The 19041-nt window shown below is 42.2% G+C and overlaps 1 protein-coding gene across 1 annotated transcript; it reads right to left on the bottom strand.

Moving 5' to 3' along the window:
* Window positions 1-222: 222 nt before the first annotated feature.
* Window positions 223-2177, bottom strand: LOC123452403 (F-box protein At1g47056-like). The gene has a single exon (XM_045129050.1). It carries the CDS (start codon window positions 2072-2074, stop codon window positions 485-487), a length of 1590 nt encoding a protein of 529 aa, XP_044984985.1. The 5' UTR covers window positions 2075-2177; the 3' UTR covers window positions 223-484.
* Window positions 2178-19041: the final 16864 nt, after the last annotated feature.

Genomic DNA, 19041 nt, shown 5'->3' with positions numbered 1-19041 from the left:
ACTATGCAAACATCGATTGACCCAAAAGGCACTTCTCTTCAGAATCATAATATGTATATATTGTTGATTTCTGATCATTATTATTTCCAGGTTCTTATAGTTCAAAGTAATAAAGAAATTGCATTTGAAGACTAGTCCTTATAGTTAAATTAATAAGCACTTTGCATCTGAAGACCATAGATACCAACATGAAAAATTATGACAGAAAGTTGACAATAGTGCTGGCTTGGCATATCATATTTTTCAATCCAAAAAATACCTCATACAAGATTACATTGTGCGATCAGATCTCTGCTACTACAAAGAGCAAGATCAAATAATAAGTACCCTCTAAATAGACTAGCTGGTCCAGGGGAAACTTCATGGTACAATTAAGGAAGACAAGAACATCAATCACAAAGAACAACAACAGCATCAATCAATGTAACAAACATAAAAGAATCAAAGGGCAGAAGGAGTAACCATGGCACATAATTCTTGCGACTCATGAGCTATGGGGGCTCCTGCGCGGACGTCTCCGAAACATGGAAACCGACAAGCTCCTTGTCATCAAAGCACCCATCCGTGCTTTCCACCCTGATGGTCTGCCACTGGTGCCACACAGAAGATCAGGAACCCCTATCTGATCATCAAAATCATCTTGTACCACATCACTTCCTGCATTCTCCAGTACACCACTCTCGTCCACACTAGCATCTTGCAATTCGCCCGCACCACCTGGCGTGTCAAAATTCACAGCAAGGGCGCCGTGCCGACTAGCACGAAGGCGCTCAGCACACTCAAACGTCACCCTGCGGCACTTCTTCACCTTCACCTTGACAAGGCGTGGGCAGCCTGCTGCAAGCTTGTCCATTCCAGCATCAGACACAGGGCATGCCTTGATGCACAGCTTCCGCAGAGAAGCACACTTAGTCGCCACGCAGGAGATCTCTGCATCCCCAAATGTGTCAGACCCACAAAGCGCAAGCCGCTCAAGAGTGGGGCAGTTGGCAGCAATCAACTCAAGACTGGCCGATGTCAAATTCACACCAATGAGAACCAATTCCTGCAAAGCAGCACATTTCTGGGCCACAGTTGCAAGCCCACGGTCGCCAATCCTATTCGCCTTCCATCCATCAACATGCAGCTTGCGTAGACGTGGTGACTTGGTGGCAAGTGCTGCCAACCCAATATCTGTGACCTCCGGCGCTTTGGCAAGGTACAGGACCTCTAGCCCACATAGCGCCGCCACACCAAGGTCGCTGACCTGCAGCTTCTCAAGATGAAGCTCGGCTAGCAAGGCACCCTGTGGGATCGCCTGGAGAACAGGGTCCCAATCACCGGAGCAGCGGATGATCTTGAGGGTTTTGAGGTTGGGGGAGTGCGTGATTAAACAGGAGAAGCACTGCCCGTTGTAAAGCTCTTTGAGGGCCAGAGACTGGAGACGAGGGCTGGAAACGGTGATGGGCTCTGAGTCAGCTAGGCCTCGCAGACGCTTGACAGAGAGCTCCTCGAGTTGGGGGCAGGACCGGAGAACTGCCTCGATCCCCTTGGCGCCGAAGGTGCATGACCCAACTGAGAGCTTGCGGAGGTTTACAGCCGCGGCGGCGAGGGCGGCGACGCCGTGGTCGGTGACAGCACGGACCGAGCGGAGCTTGAGGCGGCGAAGACCCGGGCCGAGACGATGCGCGACGAGCGCGAGCGTGGGATCGCCGACGCTCTCCGCGCGGCGGTCGCACTTGAGCGCGAGCTTGGATACAGCGGAGAAGCGCGCGAGGATGGCCGGGGCAGCGGCGAGGAGCGGCGCCCGCGCGTCAAGGGCGAGGCGCAGGCGCGAGGAGGCCTCGGTGGCGAGCCAGCGTCGGCAAACCAGGGAGCAGCGCTTGCGGTCGCCCGAGCCGAGGAGCCCGAAAACGACGGCGAGGAGCTCCTCGGGGAGGTCGGAAGTGTAGTCAGCCTCCGCCGCCTCCGCCGCGTCCTCGGCAGCCGCGGCGCTGCAGAAACGAGGCGACGCTGCCTGCGCGGTGGGGGACGGCGGAGGAGGAGGAGGCTTGCGGTGGTGGTGGTAGCGGGGGGCGGAGGGGCACTGGCCCATGGGGGAAGGGGGCGGTGGTGGCGGATCTACGGGGGAGGCGGAAGGAACGGAGGGAGGAGTTGGGGTCGGGTGGGGGATTGGGGAAAGGAAGGAATGGAGGAAGGGATGCTACGGACGCGAGGGTGATTAAATCCGGTTAAGTGCTCCGTCCTGGGTACACGGTTTTTCTTTTCTTTCGCATTCTCGATGACTTTGATAGGTGGTCCGGATAAAAAAATACCATACGTTTTTAATTTATAAAAATAGTTTATAATCTGAGAATTTGTAGTTACGGCACAAATAAAGATGATTTTATTTTATAAAAATACAGTTCAAAATTTTATAGGTCTTCTATTTTAACACGGCTTGCATGTAGATTTAATACGTACAAAGAACCAGACAAGTGACCTTCACTTTCATCTCTGATTCTGATTTTGTTGACGTGTTTATCCCCAATCCGGCTGAGTACTGGTATGAAAGAAAGACGAATAATAATTTATTTATTAAGATTGCATCCTAGATAGTATTTTTGTTAAATGTTTAACAGATAAAATAGCATCATATTTAAATTTTACATATTTTTTTAATCAGATTCTATATATAATATGTTAAATTTGAAGTTACCGTTTACAAGATATGAGTATTTAAAAAATATATATATATACTACGGGTTTAATGTTAAAAACATCGGAGGGTTTTCTATAAAATAGCATGAGGACTAAAAATACTTATTTCCTTTATTAATATATATATAAGGTATAGACAGTATATACTTCTAGTCTTCTAGGAAAAAAATGGTAAGGACACCTCCATTGCTGATCCTCGACGATCTGCGAAGACCAGTCTGCGAACCCTCACACGGAAACACCGTCGCCCCCATCTAATTGGCAGCCCTGCTCGATCGTATTGTCGTCGTTGTTCGTGTCGTCGCTGTCGTCGTTGTTCTTGTCATCGCTGTCACCGTCTCTCGAGCAAAGAAAGGGCGAGGGGCCGCCGTGCCAGCCTTGTCCGGTCGTAGTGTGGCGCTCGCATAGGCGTAGACCCGCTTCCTTCTGCGTGTTGTGGATGGCGCCGCAACAACTACCGACGGCGCTCGTGATGCCCTGGCGGCGGCCTTGCCCCTACCGGCACCGGCGGAGGTGTCGTAAAGCGACCATTCCTAGCCAATCTTGATGACCTCCACGCCGAGGCGGCAACGACATCGTGCGGCCGTCTCCGCGATGGTGATGAACCTGTCGAGAATTCAGGCTTTCGCCAGGTCCGGGTTGATGCGGACATGTGAAAGCACAACTTCTCCTTAAGGTGGTTGTGATAATTAATCACAACATAAGAATCATTGAACTAATGATCTTATCCAAGTATATTTGAGAAAAGTTCAAAGATGCATTGGTTAAGGATTGTGAGCTGAACCCCTCGATACAAGGAACGGAATATGATTGTCCAAGCTTCAAGCTATAAGACTCCGCATTTTATATTTGTGAGAATTCGCGTTTGAGTCCATAGAAAGTCAATACTATTAAAAGGGGTGAGGTATCTATGATGAATTGGTTGCTCAAGTGCTTAGATATAGCCACCAAAAATACTCAGTCATTCTCCCACAAAAGTTCTCTCTCCGAAGCCTAAATAGCAAAATCGGTGCCATCAAGATTTTCCATTCGACCATACTGATTTTCCACCACACAGACTCTTTGCCAAACCTAGAGTCTCGGTACCACCAACATTCCTTTCTATGTCACCGAAACTAGTGACCAAGTTTCTGGTATGTCGTTTTCAAGAATCACAAATTCCGAGTCTTGAAATCGGTATCACCGAGATTTGGAAACTGTCCTAGGTCACCCATATCGGTACCACCAAGATTTCTTTATCGGTCTCACCGAGAATTTGAAAGTTGCCACCTTTTGTGCAAATCGATGCCACCGAGATTCACTTCGGTTTCACCGAGTTGGGCAATAATGTTGTAACGGTTGGGTTTTTGGAGATGCCTATATATACCCATCCACCAACTCTCATTCGTAGAGGAAGCATTCAGAACACACATACACTTGTCATATCTATTTTTCCGAGAGAGACACACACCTACTCATGTGTTGAGATCAAAATATTCCAATCCATCCATTTGAAACTTGATCTCTAGCCTCCCCAAGTTGCTTTCTACCCAATCAATCTCTTCTAGCCATGCCAAATTTGTGAGAGAATGATTAAGTGTTGAGGAGGCTATCTTTTTGAAGCACAAGAGCAAGGAGTTCATCTTACTACCAAATCTATTACATTTTGAAGGGTGGTGCCTGCTTAGTCTCGCTCATGCGTTGGTTTCCCTCCAAGCTTAAAGGGTGATGTAGCACAACGACGACAAATATTTCCCTCAGTTAAGAAACCAATGCGTCAATCTAGTAGGAAGATCCACAAGACTATGTAAGCAGCACCTGCACACAAATAGCAAATCCTCGCAACCCAACGCGTGGAGGGATTGTCAATCCCTCGTGGGTAAAGTAAGGATAGATTGATAGATGCAAATAAGAGTAATAGCAAATAGAACACAACGAGGTATTTTTGGGGTTTTGATAATATAGATTTGAAAACAAAAGAGAATATAAAGTAGAAACGCAAATAACAAAGTATATTGCAAATAGATGATGTGAAGTAGACTCGGGGGGAGTAGGTTTCACTAGTGGCTTCTCTCGAGAAAATAGCAAATTGTGGGTGGACAAATTATTGTTGGGCAATTGATAGAAGAGCAAATAGTTATGAAGATATTCAAGACAATGATCATGTATTTAGGCATCACGTTCAAGATAAGTAAACCGACTTATGTCTGCATCTACTTTTATTACTCCATACATCGACCGCTATCGAGCATGCATCTAGTGTATTGAGTTCATGGAGAAACGCAGTAATGTTGCCTTAAGAATGATGACATGATGTAGGCAAGATCTAAGTAGGAATAGACCCCCATCGTTTTATCCTTGATAACAATGATACATGCATGTCATGTTTCTTTTCATCATTGAGATTGAGCACCGCAAGATCGAACCCATCACAAAGCACCTCTTTGTTGGTGAACGTCGTATGGGAAACAAAAAAATTCCTACGCGCACGAAGACCTATCATGGCGATGTCCATCTATGAGAGGAGATTTGGATCTACATACCCTTGTAGATCACACATCAGGAAGCGTTAAGAAACGCGGTTGATGTAGTGGAACGTCCTCACGTCCCTCGATCCGCCCCGCGAACTGTCCCGCGATCCGTCCCACGATCCGCTCCGATCTAGTGCCGAACGGACGGCACCTCTGCGTTCAGCACACGTACAACTCGACGATGATCTCGGCCTTCTTGATCCAGCAAGCAAGACGGAGAAGTATATGAGTTCTTCGGCAGCGTGACGGTTGATACGTCTCCAACGTATCTATAATTTTTTATGGTTTCATGCTATTATCTTGTCAAACTTTGGATGTTTTGTATGCCTTTTATATCTTTTTTGGGACTAACTTATTAACTCAGTGCCAAGTGTCAGTTCCTGTTTTTTTCGTGTTTTTGACCGTTTTTAGAGGAGGATTTTAAACGGTGTCCAAATGGAATAAAACTTCCGAAAAGATTTTTTCCGGAACAAAAGACGATCGGGAGACTTGAGAACCAAGGCAGAGGGTCACAAGGGACCCCACAAGCCCCCTAGCCGTGGCCAGGGGGGCTGCGCCTCCCAGGCTTGTGGGCCCCCTGGGCATCCTCTGCCCTAGGTCTTTCGCCTATATATATTCCCTAAAATCCTAGAAAAAATCAAGAGATCAAGGAAAACACTTTTCCGCCGCCGCAAGCTTCTGTCTCCGCAAGATCCCATCTGGGACACGTTCTGGTGCCCTGTTGAAGGGGAGATTTGGATACGAAGGGCTTCTTCATCAACACCATGACCTCTCCGATGATGCGTGAGTAGTTCACCATAGACCTACGGGTCCATAGCTAGTAGCTAGATGGCTTCTTCTCTCTCTTGGATCTTCAATACAAAGTTCTCCATGATCTTCATAGAGATCTATCATATGTAATATTCTTTGCGGTGTGTTTGTCGAGATCCGATGAATTGTGGATTTATGATCAGATTATCTATGAATCTTATTTGAGTTTCTTCTAATATCTCTTATGCATGATTTCATATCCTTGTAATTCTCTTCGAGATGTGGGTTTTGTTTGGCCAACTAGATCTATGATTCTTGCAATGGGAGAAGTGCTTGGTTTTGGGTTTATACTGTGTGGTGACCTCACCCAGTGACAGAAGGGGTAGCGAGGCACGTATCGTGTTGTTGCCATCAAGGGTAAAAAGATGGGGTTTTCATCATTGGTTTGAGTTTATCCCTCTACACCATGTCATCTTGCTTAAGGCGTTACTCTATTCATCATGAACTCAATACACTAGATGCATGATGGATAGCGGTCGATGTGTGGAGTAATAGTAGTAGATGCAGAAAGTATCGGTCTACTTGTCTTGGAAGTGATGCCTATATGTATGATCATTGCCTTAGATATCGTCATGACTTTGCGCGGTTCTATCAATTGCTCGACAATAATTTGTTCACCCACCGTAATATTTGCTATTTTGAGAGAAGCCTCTAGTGAACACTATGGCCCCGAGGTCTACTTCACACCATATTTTCAGCCTTACTCTTTTACTTCGTTGCACTTTCCGCCTTCAGATCTCACTTTATAGCGTTGGGTGCAAGCTCTTTTGTGTTTGCGCACGTACTCTGGACTTGACGAGATTCTCCAACTGGATTGATACCTTGGTTCTCAAACTGAGGGAAATACTTACTGCTCTTGTGTTGCATCACCCTTTCCTCTTCAAGGGAAAAAATAACGCAAGCAAGTCTCCGTCAACGTGTCAAACTCTCGCGCTGTTGTTTGAGAAGTAGCAGAAAGATTTCTGGCGCCGTTGCCGGGGACGATCAAGTCAAGAACTCATCCAAGTAAGTGTCGCAACCTCATGTCTTGCATTTACTTTTTTGCCTCTCGTTTTCCTCTCCCCACTTGTGAAAAACAAAAATTTACAAAAAAATTGCCTTTTTCGTTTGCCTTTTTCGTTCGCCCTTTTCTCTCACTTGCTTTCTGTGCGCTTGTGTGCTTGTTTGCTTGCTGAAGTCACCATGACTGAAAACACCAAACTTTGTGACTTCTCAAATACTAATAATAATGATTTTATTAGTACTCCGATTGCTCCCGCCACTAGTGCGGAATCATACGAAATCAATGCTGCTTTGCTGAATCTTGTTATGAAAGAGCAATTCTCCGGCCTTCCTAGTGAAGATGATGCATCCCATCTTAATACCTTCATTGAGCTTTGCGATATGCAAAATAATAAAGATGTGGATAATGATGTGATTAAATTGAAGCTTTTTTCTTTTCTTGTTGCGAGATCGAGCAAAAACTTGGTTTTCGTCTTTGCCCAAAAATAGTATTGATTCTTGGAATAAGTGAAAATATGCTTACATATCCAAGTATTTTCCGCCGGCTAAGATTATCTCTCTCCGTAATGATATCATGAATTTCAAGCAACTTGATCATGAACATGGTGCACAATCTCGGGAGAGAATGAAATTGATGATTAGAAATTGTCCCGCTCATGGCTTGAGTCTTTGGATGATTATACAAATCTTTTACGCTGGCTTGAATTTTGCTTCTAGAAATATCTTGCACTCCGCCTCAGGTGGAACGTTCATGGAAATCACGTTAGTAGAAGCTACAAAACTCCTAGACAATATCATGACGAACTACTCTCAGTGGCACACTGAAAGGTCACCTACTAGTAAAAAGGTACACGCTATAGAAGAAATTAACTCGTTAAGTGCTAAGATGGATGAGTTAATGAATTTGGTTGCTAGTATAAGTGCTCCTTTAGATCCTAATGACATGCCCTTGTCTTCCTTGACTGAGAGTAGCAACGCTAGCTTGGACGTTAATTTTGTTGGTAGAAATAACTTTGGCAACAACAATGCTTTTAGAGGAAACTATGTTCCTAGGCCTTTTCCTAGTAACCCCTCTAATAACTTTGGCAACTCCTACAACAATACTCATGGAAATTACAATAGATTACCCTCTGATCTAGAGAGTAATATCAAAGAGTTTATCAACTCACAAAAGATTTTCAATGCGTCCATAGAGGAAAAACTACTCAAAATTGACGATTTGGCTAGGAGTGTTGATAGAATGTCTAGTGATATTGATACTTTGAAAGTTAGATGTGCTCCTCCCAAGATCAATATGGATGAAACTTTGAAAGCTATGCGTGTTTCCATGAGTGAGAGCAATGAAAGAACCGCCCAAATTCGTGCTAGACATGAATGGCTTAAAAGGGCGTGTTCTCGTGATAAGAATCACGAAGATCTTAAAGTGCTTGGTGTGAATCCCATTGAATCTTTTTTTTCTTGTATCAAACCTAATGATGATGGGGCTGGATATGAATCCACTTTGGTTGAAAAACACCCCAATGATTCGGAGTCCATCTATAACAAGGCCTTTACCGATCATATCGTTGATCCTATGATAAAATCTCTTGAACAGAAACTTGAATTGGAAGTTTCTATCCCTAGAAAGCTTCATGATGAGTGGGAACCTACTATCAAAATCAAAATCAAAAACTATGAATGCAATGCTTTGTGTGATTTGGGTGCTAGTGTTTCCGCGATTCCAAAGTCTTTATGTGATGTTCTGGCTTTTAATGAGATTGAGGAGTGTTCTCTTAATTTGCATCTTGCGGATTCTACTGTCAAGAAACCCATGGTAAGGATAAATGATGTTCTTATCATTGCAAATAGGAACTATGTACCCGTGGATTTCATTGTGCTTGACATTGATTGCAATCCTACATGCCCTATCATTCTTGGTAGATCTTTCCTAAGGACTATCGGTGCTATCATCGATATGAAGGAAGGGAATATTAGATTTCAATTTACTTTAAAGAAGGACATGGAGCATTTTCCTAGAAAGAAAATAAGATTGCCTTATGAATCTATGATGAGGGATACTTATGGTTTGAGCACCAAAGACGACGATACGTGATTCTATCGCTTTATGCCTAGCTAAGGGCGTTAAACAATAATGCTTGTTGGGAGGCAACCCAATGAATTTATATTTTTATTTCTGTTTTTTTGCATCCATGCCATCATAATTCTGTTATGATAGTGTCTTTTTTGTTTCTTTTTGTGTTTGAACCAAGCAAAACCTTTATGACTAGTCTTGGTGATGGTTGTTTGATCCTGCTGGAAAAAGACAGAAACTTTTCGCTCACGAGATTATTTTTCATTTTTATTCAGAAAGAGCTTTTGAGTTGATTCTTTCTGCTGCTGGTTGATATTCCTTTTTCCAAGACAGTCGTAATTTTTCAGAATTTTATAAATAACAGAAGAATACGAAGTATAGAGATTGCTAGAGAGTGGTCTGTTTTTGACAGATTCTGTTTTTGTTGAGTTGGTTGCTTGTTTTGATGAAACTATGGATAGTATCGGGGGGTACTAGCCATTGAAAAGAGAGAATACAGTAATCTAACACCAATATTAATAGAAATCAAGATTTCTACAATACCTAAAGAGGTGGTAGTTTGTTTTCTTGTGCTAATGATATCACGAGTTTCTGTTTAAGTTTTGTATTGTGAAGTTTTCAAGTTTTGGGTGATGTTCTCATGGACAAATGGATAAAGAGTGGAAAGAGCTCATGCTTGGGGATGACCAAGTCATCCCAAGCCAAATTCAAGGACACCAAAAATCCTAAGCTTTGGGATGCCCCGGGAAGGCATGCCCTCTTCCGTCTTAAATCCATCGGTAACATTACTTGGAGCTATATTTTTATTCACCACATTATATGTGTTTTGCTTGGAGCGTCTTGTATCGTAGGAGTATTTTCTTTTTGTTGTTTCACAATCGTCCTTGATGCACACCTTTTGAGATAGACATGCACTCATCGTGAATTTGCTAGAATGCTCATCGTGCTTCACTTATATCTTTTGAGCTAGATAATTTTTGCTCTATGTGCTTCACTTAGATATTTTTAGAGCACGGCGGTGCGTGACTTGGTAGTTGGTTTGTGCTATGAAAGTAGTCCCAAAGGTTATAGGTACCCAAAGAGGATACAAAAACTTCCATCTTCATGTGTGTTGAGTAGAAAGAGAAGTTTGATTCCTCTCAATTAGTTTTGAGACGTGGATTTGGTAATATTAAGAGTTATGTTAGTAGGGTGTTGTGAATCTAGAAATACTTGTGTTGAAGTTAGTGATTCCCGTAACATGCACATATGGTGAACCGCTATGTTAGGAAGTCGGAGCATAATTGGTCTATTGATTGTCATCCTTTGTGTTGCGGTCGGGATCGCGCGATGGTTTACACCTACCAACCCTCCCCCTAGGAGTATGCGTCTAGCACTTTGTTTTGATTACTAATAAAAACTTTCACAACAAGTATGTGAATTCTTCATTACTAATGTTAGTCCATGGTATAGATGCACTTTCACCTTCCACCATTGCTATCCTCTCTAGTGCCGCACAATTTTTACCGGTGCACAAACCCACCATATGCCTTCCTCAAAACAGCCACTATACCTACCTACTATGGCATTTTCATAGCCATTCCGAGATATGTTGCCATGCAACTCCCACTGTTCCGTCTCATGACTTGTGCCGTCACTCTCATGTTGCCATTGCATGATCGTAAGATAGCTAGCGAGATGTTTCAACGTCATACGCCAAGCTAGATCGTTGCACATCCCGGTACACTGCCGGAGGCATTTCCTATAGAGTCATCATCGTTCTAAGCTTTGAGCTGTGAGTAAATAAAAGTGTGATGATCGTCATTATTAGAGCATTGTCCCATGTTAGGAAATAAAAAAAAGTCCAAAGAGCCCAAATAAAAAAAGAGAAAAAAGTGAGGCCAAAGAGCCCAAATAAAAAAAAGAGAGAAAAAGAGAGAAGGGACAATGCTATTATCTTTTTCCACACTTGTGCTTCATAATAGCAGCATGTTCTTCATGATTGAGAGCTTCTTGCTTTGTTACCACCATATACTAGTGGGAATCTTTATTATATACTTGGCTTGTATATTCCAATGATGGGCTTCCTCAAATTGTCCTAGGTCTTCGTGAGCAAGCAAGTTGGATGCACACCCACTAGTTCTCCTTTTGAGCTTTCACATACTTATAGCTCTAGTGCATCCTTTGTATGACAATCCCTACTCATTCACATTGATATCTATTGATGGGCATCTCCATAGCCCTTTAAGACACCGAGTCAATGTGACCATGTCCTCCTTTTTTGTCTCACAACCACCACCACACTCTATTCCACCTATAGTGCTATATCCATGGCTAACGCTCATGTATTGCGTGATAGTTGAAAAAGGTTTCAGAAAGTAAGAGTGCGAAAAAAATTACTTGGCCAATATCGGGGTTGTGCATGATTTAAATTAGTTGTGTGAGGATGATGGAGCATAGCCAGACTATATGATTTTGTAGGGATAACTTTCTTTGGCCTTGTTATTTCGAAAGTTCATGATTACCTTGCTAGTTTGCTTGTAGTATTATTGTTTTCATGTCAATAGCAAACTATTGTTTTGAATCTTACAGATCTGAACATTCATGTCACATGAAAGAAGTTACAAAGGACAACTATGCTAGGTACCATTACACATCAAAAATTTAGTCTTTATCACTTCCCTACTCGAGGACGAGCATGAGTTAAGCTTCGGGATGCTTGATACGTCTCCAACGTATCTATAGTTTTTGATAGTTCCATGCTATTATCTTGTCAAACTTTGGATGTTTTGTATGCCTTTTATATCTTTTTTGGGACTAACTTATTAACTCAGTGCGAAGTGCCAGTTCCTGTTTTTTCTGTGTTTTTGACCCTTTTCTTAGGAGGATTTTAAACAATGTCCAAACGGAATAAAACATCCGAAAATATTATTTCCGGAACAGAAGATACACACCAGACTTGAGAACCAAGGCAAGGGCCAGCAGGGGAACCCACAAGCCCCCTTGGCGCGGCCAGGGGGCCCCGCGCCTAGTAGGCTTCTGGGCCCCAAGTGGCACGTCTGCCCTACCTCTTCCGCCTATAAATCCAGAAAAATTCCAAAACTGCGTGAGAGATCCACGAAAATACTTTTCCGCCACCCCAAGCTTCTGTCTCCGCAAGATCCCATCTGGGCATGTTTTGGTGCCCTGCGGGAGGGGGATTCGGATAGGAGGGCTTCTTCATCAACACCATGACCTCTCCGATGATGCGTGAGTAGTTCACCATAGACCATCGGGTCCATAGCTAGTAGCTAGATGGCTTCTTCTCTCTCTTGGATCTTCAATACAAAGTTCTCCATGATCTTCATGGAGATCTATCCGATGTAATCTTCTTTTGCGGTGTGTTTGTCGAGATCCGATGAATTGTGGATTCATGATCAGATTATCTATGAATCTTATTTGAGTTTCTTCTGATCTCTTATGCATGATTTCGTATCCTTGTAATTCTCTTCGAGTTGTGGGTTTTGTTTGCCCAACTTGATCTATGATTCTTGCAATGGGAGAAGTGCTTGGTTTTGGGTTCATACCGTGCGGTGACCTCACCCAGTGATAGAAGGGGTAGCGAGGTACGCATCGTGTTGTTGCCACAAGGGTAAAAAGATGGGGTTTTCATCATTGATTTGAGTTTATCCCTCTACATCATGTCATCTTGCTTAAGGCGTTACTCTGTTCGTCATGAACTTAATACACTAGATGCATGCTGGATAGCGGTCAATGTGTGGAGTAATAGTAGTAGATGCAGAAAGTATCGGTCTACTTGTCTCAGACGTGATGCCTATATGTATGATCACTACCTTAGATATTGTCATGACTTTGCGCGGTTCTACCAATTGCTCGATAGTAATTTGTTCACCCACCGTAATATTTGATATTTTGAGAGAAGCCTGTAGTGAACACTATGGCCCCCGGGTCTACTTCACACCATATTTTCAGCCTTACTCTTTTACTTCGTTGCACTTTCCGCCTTCAGATCTCACTTTGCAATCAATCTTGAAGGGATTGACAACCCCTTTATAGCGTTGGGTGCAAGCTCTTTTGTGTTTGCGCAGGTACTCTGGACTTGACACGATTCTCCTACTGGATTGATACCTTGGTTCTCAAACTGAGGGAAATACTTACTGCTCCTGTGCTGCATCACCCTTTCCTCTTCAAGGAAAAAACCAACGCAAGCTCAAGAGGCAGCACTCACCATCCCACTAAGGGCTGGTGCGCCACCCCTAGGTCTTTTGGGCTTCCCCCGGAGGGTTGCCCCCCTCCCGGTGAACTTCCGGAACCCATTCGTCACTCCCGGTACATTCCTGGTAATGCCCGAAAACTTTCCGGTAACCAAATGAAGTCATCCTATATATCAATATTCGTCTCCGGACCATTCCGGAAACCCTCGTGACGTCCGTGATCTCATCCGGGACTCCGAACAACATTCGGTAACCACACATATAACTCAACTGTACTAAAACATCGCCGAACCTTAAGTGTGCAGACCCTGCGAGTTCGAGAACTATGTAAACATGCCCCGAGGTACTCCTTGGTCAATATCCAATAGCGGGACCTGGATGCCCATATTGGATCCTACATATTCTCCGAAGATCTTATCGGTTGAACCTCAGTGTCAAGGATTCATATAATCATGTATGTCATTCCCTTTGTCCTTGGGTATGTTACTTGCCCGAGATTCGATCGTCGGTATCCGCATGCCTATTTCAATCTCGTTTCCGACAAGTCTCTTTACTCATTCCGTAATACAAGATCTCGTGACTTACACTTAGTCACATTGCTTGCAAGGCTTCTGTGTGATGTTGTATTACCGAGTGGCCCCGGAGATACCTTTCCGTCACACGGAGTGACAAATCCTAGTCTTGATCCATACTAACTCAAAGGACACCTTCGGAGATACCTGTAGAGCACCTTTATAGTCACCCAGTTACATTGTGACGTTTGATGCACACAAGGTATTCCTCCGGTGCCAGTTAGTTATATGATCTCATGGTCATAGGAACAAATACTTGACACGCAGAAAATTATAGCAATAAAATGACACGATCAATATGCTACGTTCATAGTTTGGGTCTAGTCCATCACATGATTCTCCTAATGATGTGATCCAGTTATCAAGCAACAACACTTTGCACATAGTCAGAAAACCTTGACTATCCTTGATCAACTGGCTAGCCAACTAGAGGCTTGCTAGGGACATTGTTTTGTCTATGTATCCACACATGTATCTATGTTTTCATTCAATACAATTATAGCATGGATAATAAACGATTATCTTTAAACAGGAAATATAATAATAACTATTTATCATTGCCTCTAGGGCATATTTCCAACACTCTTCCCATTGCAAGATAAAATATCAAGTTGGCGAGACAAAAACCAAATATCGGAGAAGAAATACGAGGCTATAATAATCAAGCATGAATATGTTTTCATAGATGTGATCATAAATTCATCGGATCCCAACAAACACACCGCAAAAGAAATAGTTACATCATATGGATCTTCTAGAGACCATTGTATTGAGAAACAAAACGAGAGATAAAGCCATCTAGCTACTGCCTACGGACCTGTAGGTATGATATGAACTACTCACGCATCATCGGAGGAGCACCAATGAGGATGGTGAACCCCTCCGCGATCGTGTTCCTCTCCGGAACGTGCTCTAGATTGGATTTCGTGGCTCTGGAACTTGCGGCGGCTAAAACGAATTTTCATTGACTCCTCTAGGGTTTTTTGAATATTGTGGTATTTATAAAGCTCGGAGGTGGTGGAGGAGGTGCCCGAGGGCCCCGCTAGATACCAGGCCGTGCGAGGGGCGTCTAGGGCGCCCTGATGTGTAGTGGGCCCCCTCGGCCTCGTGTGCTGCTCATTCTTGGCTCCCAAGTTTCCTTCTGGTCCACAAAAATTTCCGTACAATTTCATGGCAATTGGACCTCATCCGATATGGATTTTCTGCGAAGAAAAAAAAATCAACAACTCGCACTAGGCACTATGTAAATAGGTTAGTCCCAAAAAAGATATAAAGTTGCTATAAAGCGATTATAGAACATCCAAGAAGGATAATATAACAGCATGGGACAAGAAAAATTATAGATACGTTGGAGACATATCAGCATCCCCAAGCTTAATTCCTGCTTGTCGTCGAGTAGGTAAATGATAAAAACAGAATTTTTGATGTGGAATGCCGCTTCACATGTTCATCATATTCTTTTCATTTTCAGCATGTTCATATTACTTGTGGATGATGCAAATCAATAGTCTATAATTTGACATGAAAATGTAAATATTCAAGCATATCAACAAGCAACCAAGTCTTTCAAAATATCAACGCTAAAGAACGTTATCTCTAGCTCATCATGCTCTATTATTGATCCATTCATGCAACACACTCAAATATTAATTAGATCCAATGCTCAAGTATGATAATGGTGTTCCTTAGTTGGTGCTTTATAAGAGAAGATGGAGACTCAAATTCAATTTTTTTTGCATAAACTAAATAGACAGGCCCTTCGCAGAGGGAAACATGGATTTGTAGAGGTGCCAGAGCTCAAAGTGAAAAACTTAGAGATTATTTTTTAGCGGGTATGATTTTCCTATCAACGAGAACGAATAAGAGTTTCTAGTATCCTCCATGCTAAATTAATTATAGGCGGTTCCCAAACTGAAAATAAAGTTTATTCCTTTTTCCATCATTCTTTCACATTCCACGGCTAGCCGTATCCATCTGTACCGTCCATACCAACACTTCCCAAGGAATTTATTATTTGACAACATAATTTCTTTTTTCTTTTTGGGACTGGGCATGTCTATTACCGTCATACTTTCGTACAATGGTAAGTGAATAAACACTCAACTTGAGAATAACATATTTAACATGAAAGATACCGGCCACCCCTCGCGGCTTCATGAGTGGTATGGGCACACAAAACAGAAATTTATTTTGAAAATTAGATTTGGCACTTGCAATTTTACTAGGAACGGCGTTGAAATACCGCATATAGGTAGGTATGGTGGACTCATTTGGCACAACTTTGGGTTTATGATTTGGATGCACAAGCAGTATTCCCTCTTAGTACAAGTGAAGGCCATCAAATCCTCTGCTCTTAAATAGTTGTAACCCAAAACCTAATTTTCCTCTTCATGCAACTATGCCACATAATCAATGTGGTCATTAGCTATAATTTATGCACTAATCTATTCACGCAATCATGCCAATTATGCATGTCAATTTGTTTCACTAATTTTTATGTGGGCATAGATGTGACACTACAAATATGTGTAGGTTATGTTACACATTTTTGTTATGTAGACATCCTGTTGACTTCATACTTATACAATATTATATCACACGCTTTATATGCTTTATTGTTTCTAAAATATAAACTGAGATCAACCTTATATTTGTTTTTGCAACGCGTATAGTTATTTACCACATATTTATTCATCTGTTTTACAAAGATTTCCGCAGCAACGCACGTCGTATCATCTAGTAGATTGAGAAGCATCCAACCAAGGAACAAAAATCATCATAAGTGAGCATTAAACATAACTAACACCGAATAATGCAACACAAGTAGGATGTAATTTCATACCATAATTATTGACTTCATGTGCATGCATAGGGAATCACAAACCTTAACACTAATATTCTTACTAGAGCATAATTACTCATCAACATAACTCACATATTACTATCATCATATCGCAAAACTATTGTAAAGAATCAAGTTTAATATCTAGTGATCTTCATGAAAGTTTTTATTATATCTTTCCTGAAAGTTCATCACTTTGGGACTAATTTTCATTTAAAGCAAACTACCTTTGCAAATAACAAGCTCATAAAAAAATATAAGTGAAGATCGAGAGCACAAGTTTCTCTAAAATTTTCAAATCTCAAAATTATATAAGTGAAGCAAGAGAGGATTTCTTCAAAATTTCAGCCACTCTCAAAATAATCTATGTGAAGCATGAAAACAAATTTCTTCAAAATAACGAAACCACCGTGCTCAAAAAGTTATAAGTGAGGTACTTGAGCAATTCCATGGCTCAAAAAATTTAAGTGAAGCATAAAGAGTGATTCTAACAAATCATAGCATAATTTAGCTCTCTCAAATGGGTGTGTCGAGCAAGGTTTATTATGACAAACTAACCAGCAAAGAAAGCAAAGACACAAATGATACAAGATGCTCCAAGCAAAACTCATGATATGTGACGAATAAAAATATAGCTCCAAGTAAAATTACCGATGGTTTGTAGAAGAAAGAGGGGATGCCTTCCGGGGCATCCCCAAGCTTAGCTGCTTGGTACTCCTTAGATATTTCCTTTGGGTGCCATGGGGCATCCCCAAGCTTAGGTTTTTATCACTCCTTATTCCTTCATCCATCGTGATCTCACTCAAAACTTGAAAACTTCAATAACACAAAACTCAACAACATTTTCGTGAGATTCGTTAGTATAAGAAAACCAAACTTTACTATAGGTACTATTGAAAACCGATTGCAATTTTGTTTTTCATTATACCTACTGTATTCTAACTTTACCATGGCTTAGCCCCCCTGATATAAACCATAGAATTATTAAAATAAGCACATAATGCAAAGAAAACATAATCTGTTAAAAATAGAACAATCTGTAAAGATTCAAAATTTACTTAAACTTCTCTAACTCCAATTTTTTTTAAAAATTAGGACAACTTCTATTCATGTAGGAATAGACCCCCATTGTTTTATCCTTGATAGCAACGATACACGCGTGTCATGTCTCTTTGTGTCATTGAGATTGAGCACAGCAAGATCGAACCCATCACAAAGAACCTCTTCCAATTTCAAGATAAAAGATCAAGTTGGCAACAAAAAACCAAATATTAGAGAAGAAATACGAGGCTATAATAATCAAGCATGAATATGTTTTCATAGATCTGATCATAAACTTACAATTCGTCGGATCCCAACAAACACACCACAAAAGAAGGAGTTACGACATATGGATCTTCAAGAGACCATTGTATTGAGAAAGAAAACAAGAGAGAAAGCCATCTAGCTACTGCCTACGGACCCGTAGGTCTGATATGAACTACTCACGCATCATCCGAGGAGCACCGATGATGATGGTGAACCCCTCCAAGATTGTGTTCCTCTTCGAACAGACTCTAGATTAGATTCCGTGGCTCTGGAACTTGCGGCGGCTAAAATGATTTTTCGTCGACTCCTATCGGGGTTTCTTAGTATCGGGGTATTTATAAAGCTCAGAGGCGGTGGAGGAGGTGCCCGAGGGCCCCACTAGACACCAGGCCGCACTAGGGGCCTCTCGCGCACCCTGATGTGTGATGCTCATTCTTGGCTCCCAAATTTCCTTCCCGTCCAAAAAATTCTTTGTAATTTTCGTGGAAATTGGACCTCATGTGATATGGATTTTCTACAAAGGAAAAAGAGCAACTCACACTAGGCACTACGTTAATAGGTTAGTCCCAAAAAATGATTTAAAGTTGCTATGAAATGATTATAAAACATCCAAGAATGATAATATAACAACATGGAACAATCAAGAATTATAGACACGTTGGAGACATATGAGTGCCTCCTAGATTCGTTAGGTGTCGTTCGGGAGCCTCCTACTACGTGTTGTGGATTTGAACCAAGAAGTGTGTATGGGAAAGGAGGTCGCCTACTTCATGAAGATCTACCTCGAGTGAGGCTAGTCCTTCGTGGGCGTAAGCCATGATATAATAGACAAGGTTGCTTCTCCGTGGACCCTTCGTGGGTTGAGACCTTCATGGACTCGCATGGCCGTTACCCTTCGTGGGTTGAAGTCTCCATCAACGTGGACGTATGATAACACCACCTATAGGAACCACGCCAAAGATCGTCATGTCAACCTTTGTGTTTGATCATCCTATCCCTACCCTCTATTTACATGTGCATGTCATTACTTTCCGCTGCTATACTCTTAGACTTG

Source organism: Hordeum vulgare, chromosome 5H, assembly GCF_904849725.1.
Source record: "Hordeum vulgare subsp. vulgare chromosome 5H, MorexV3_pseudomolecules_assembly, whole genome shotgun sequence".
NCBI classification, from domain to species: Eukaryota; Viridiplantae; Streptophyta; class Magnoliopsida; order Poales; family Poaceae; genus Hordeum; species Hordeum vulgare.
Note: the sequence above shows the minus strand (reverse complement) of the source record. Positions and strands in the feature narration are given on the sequence as shown.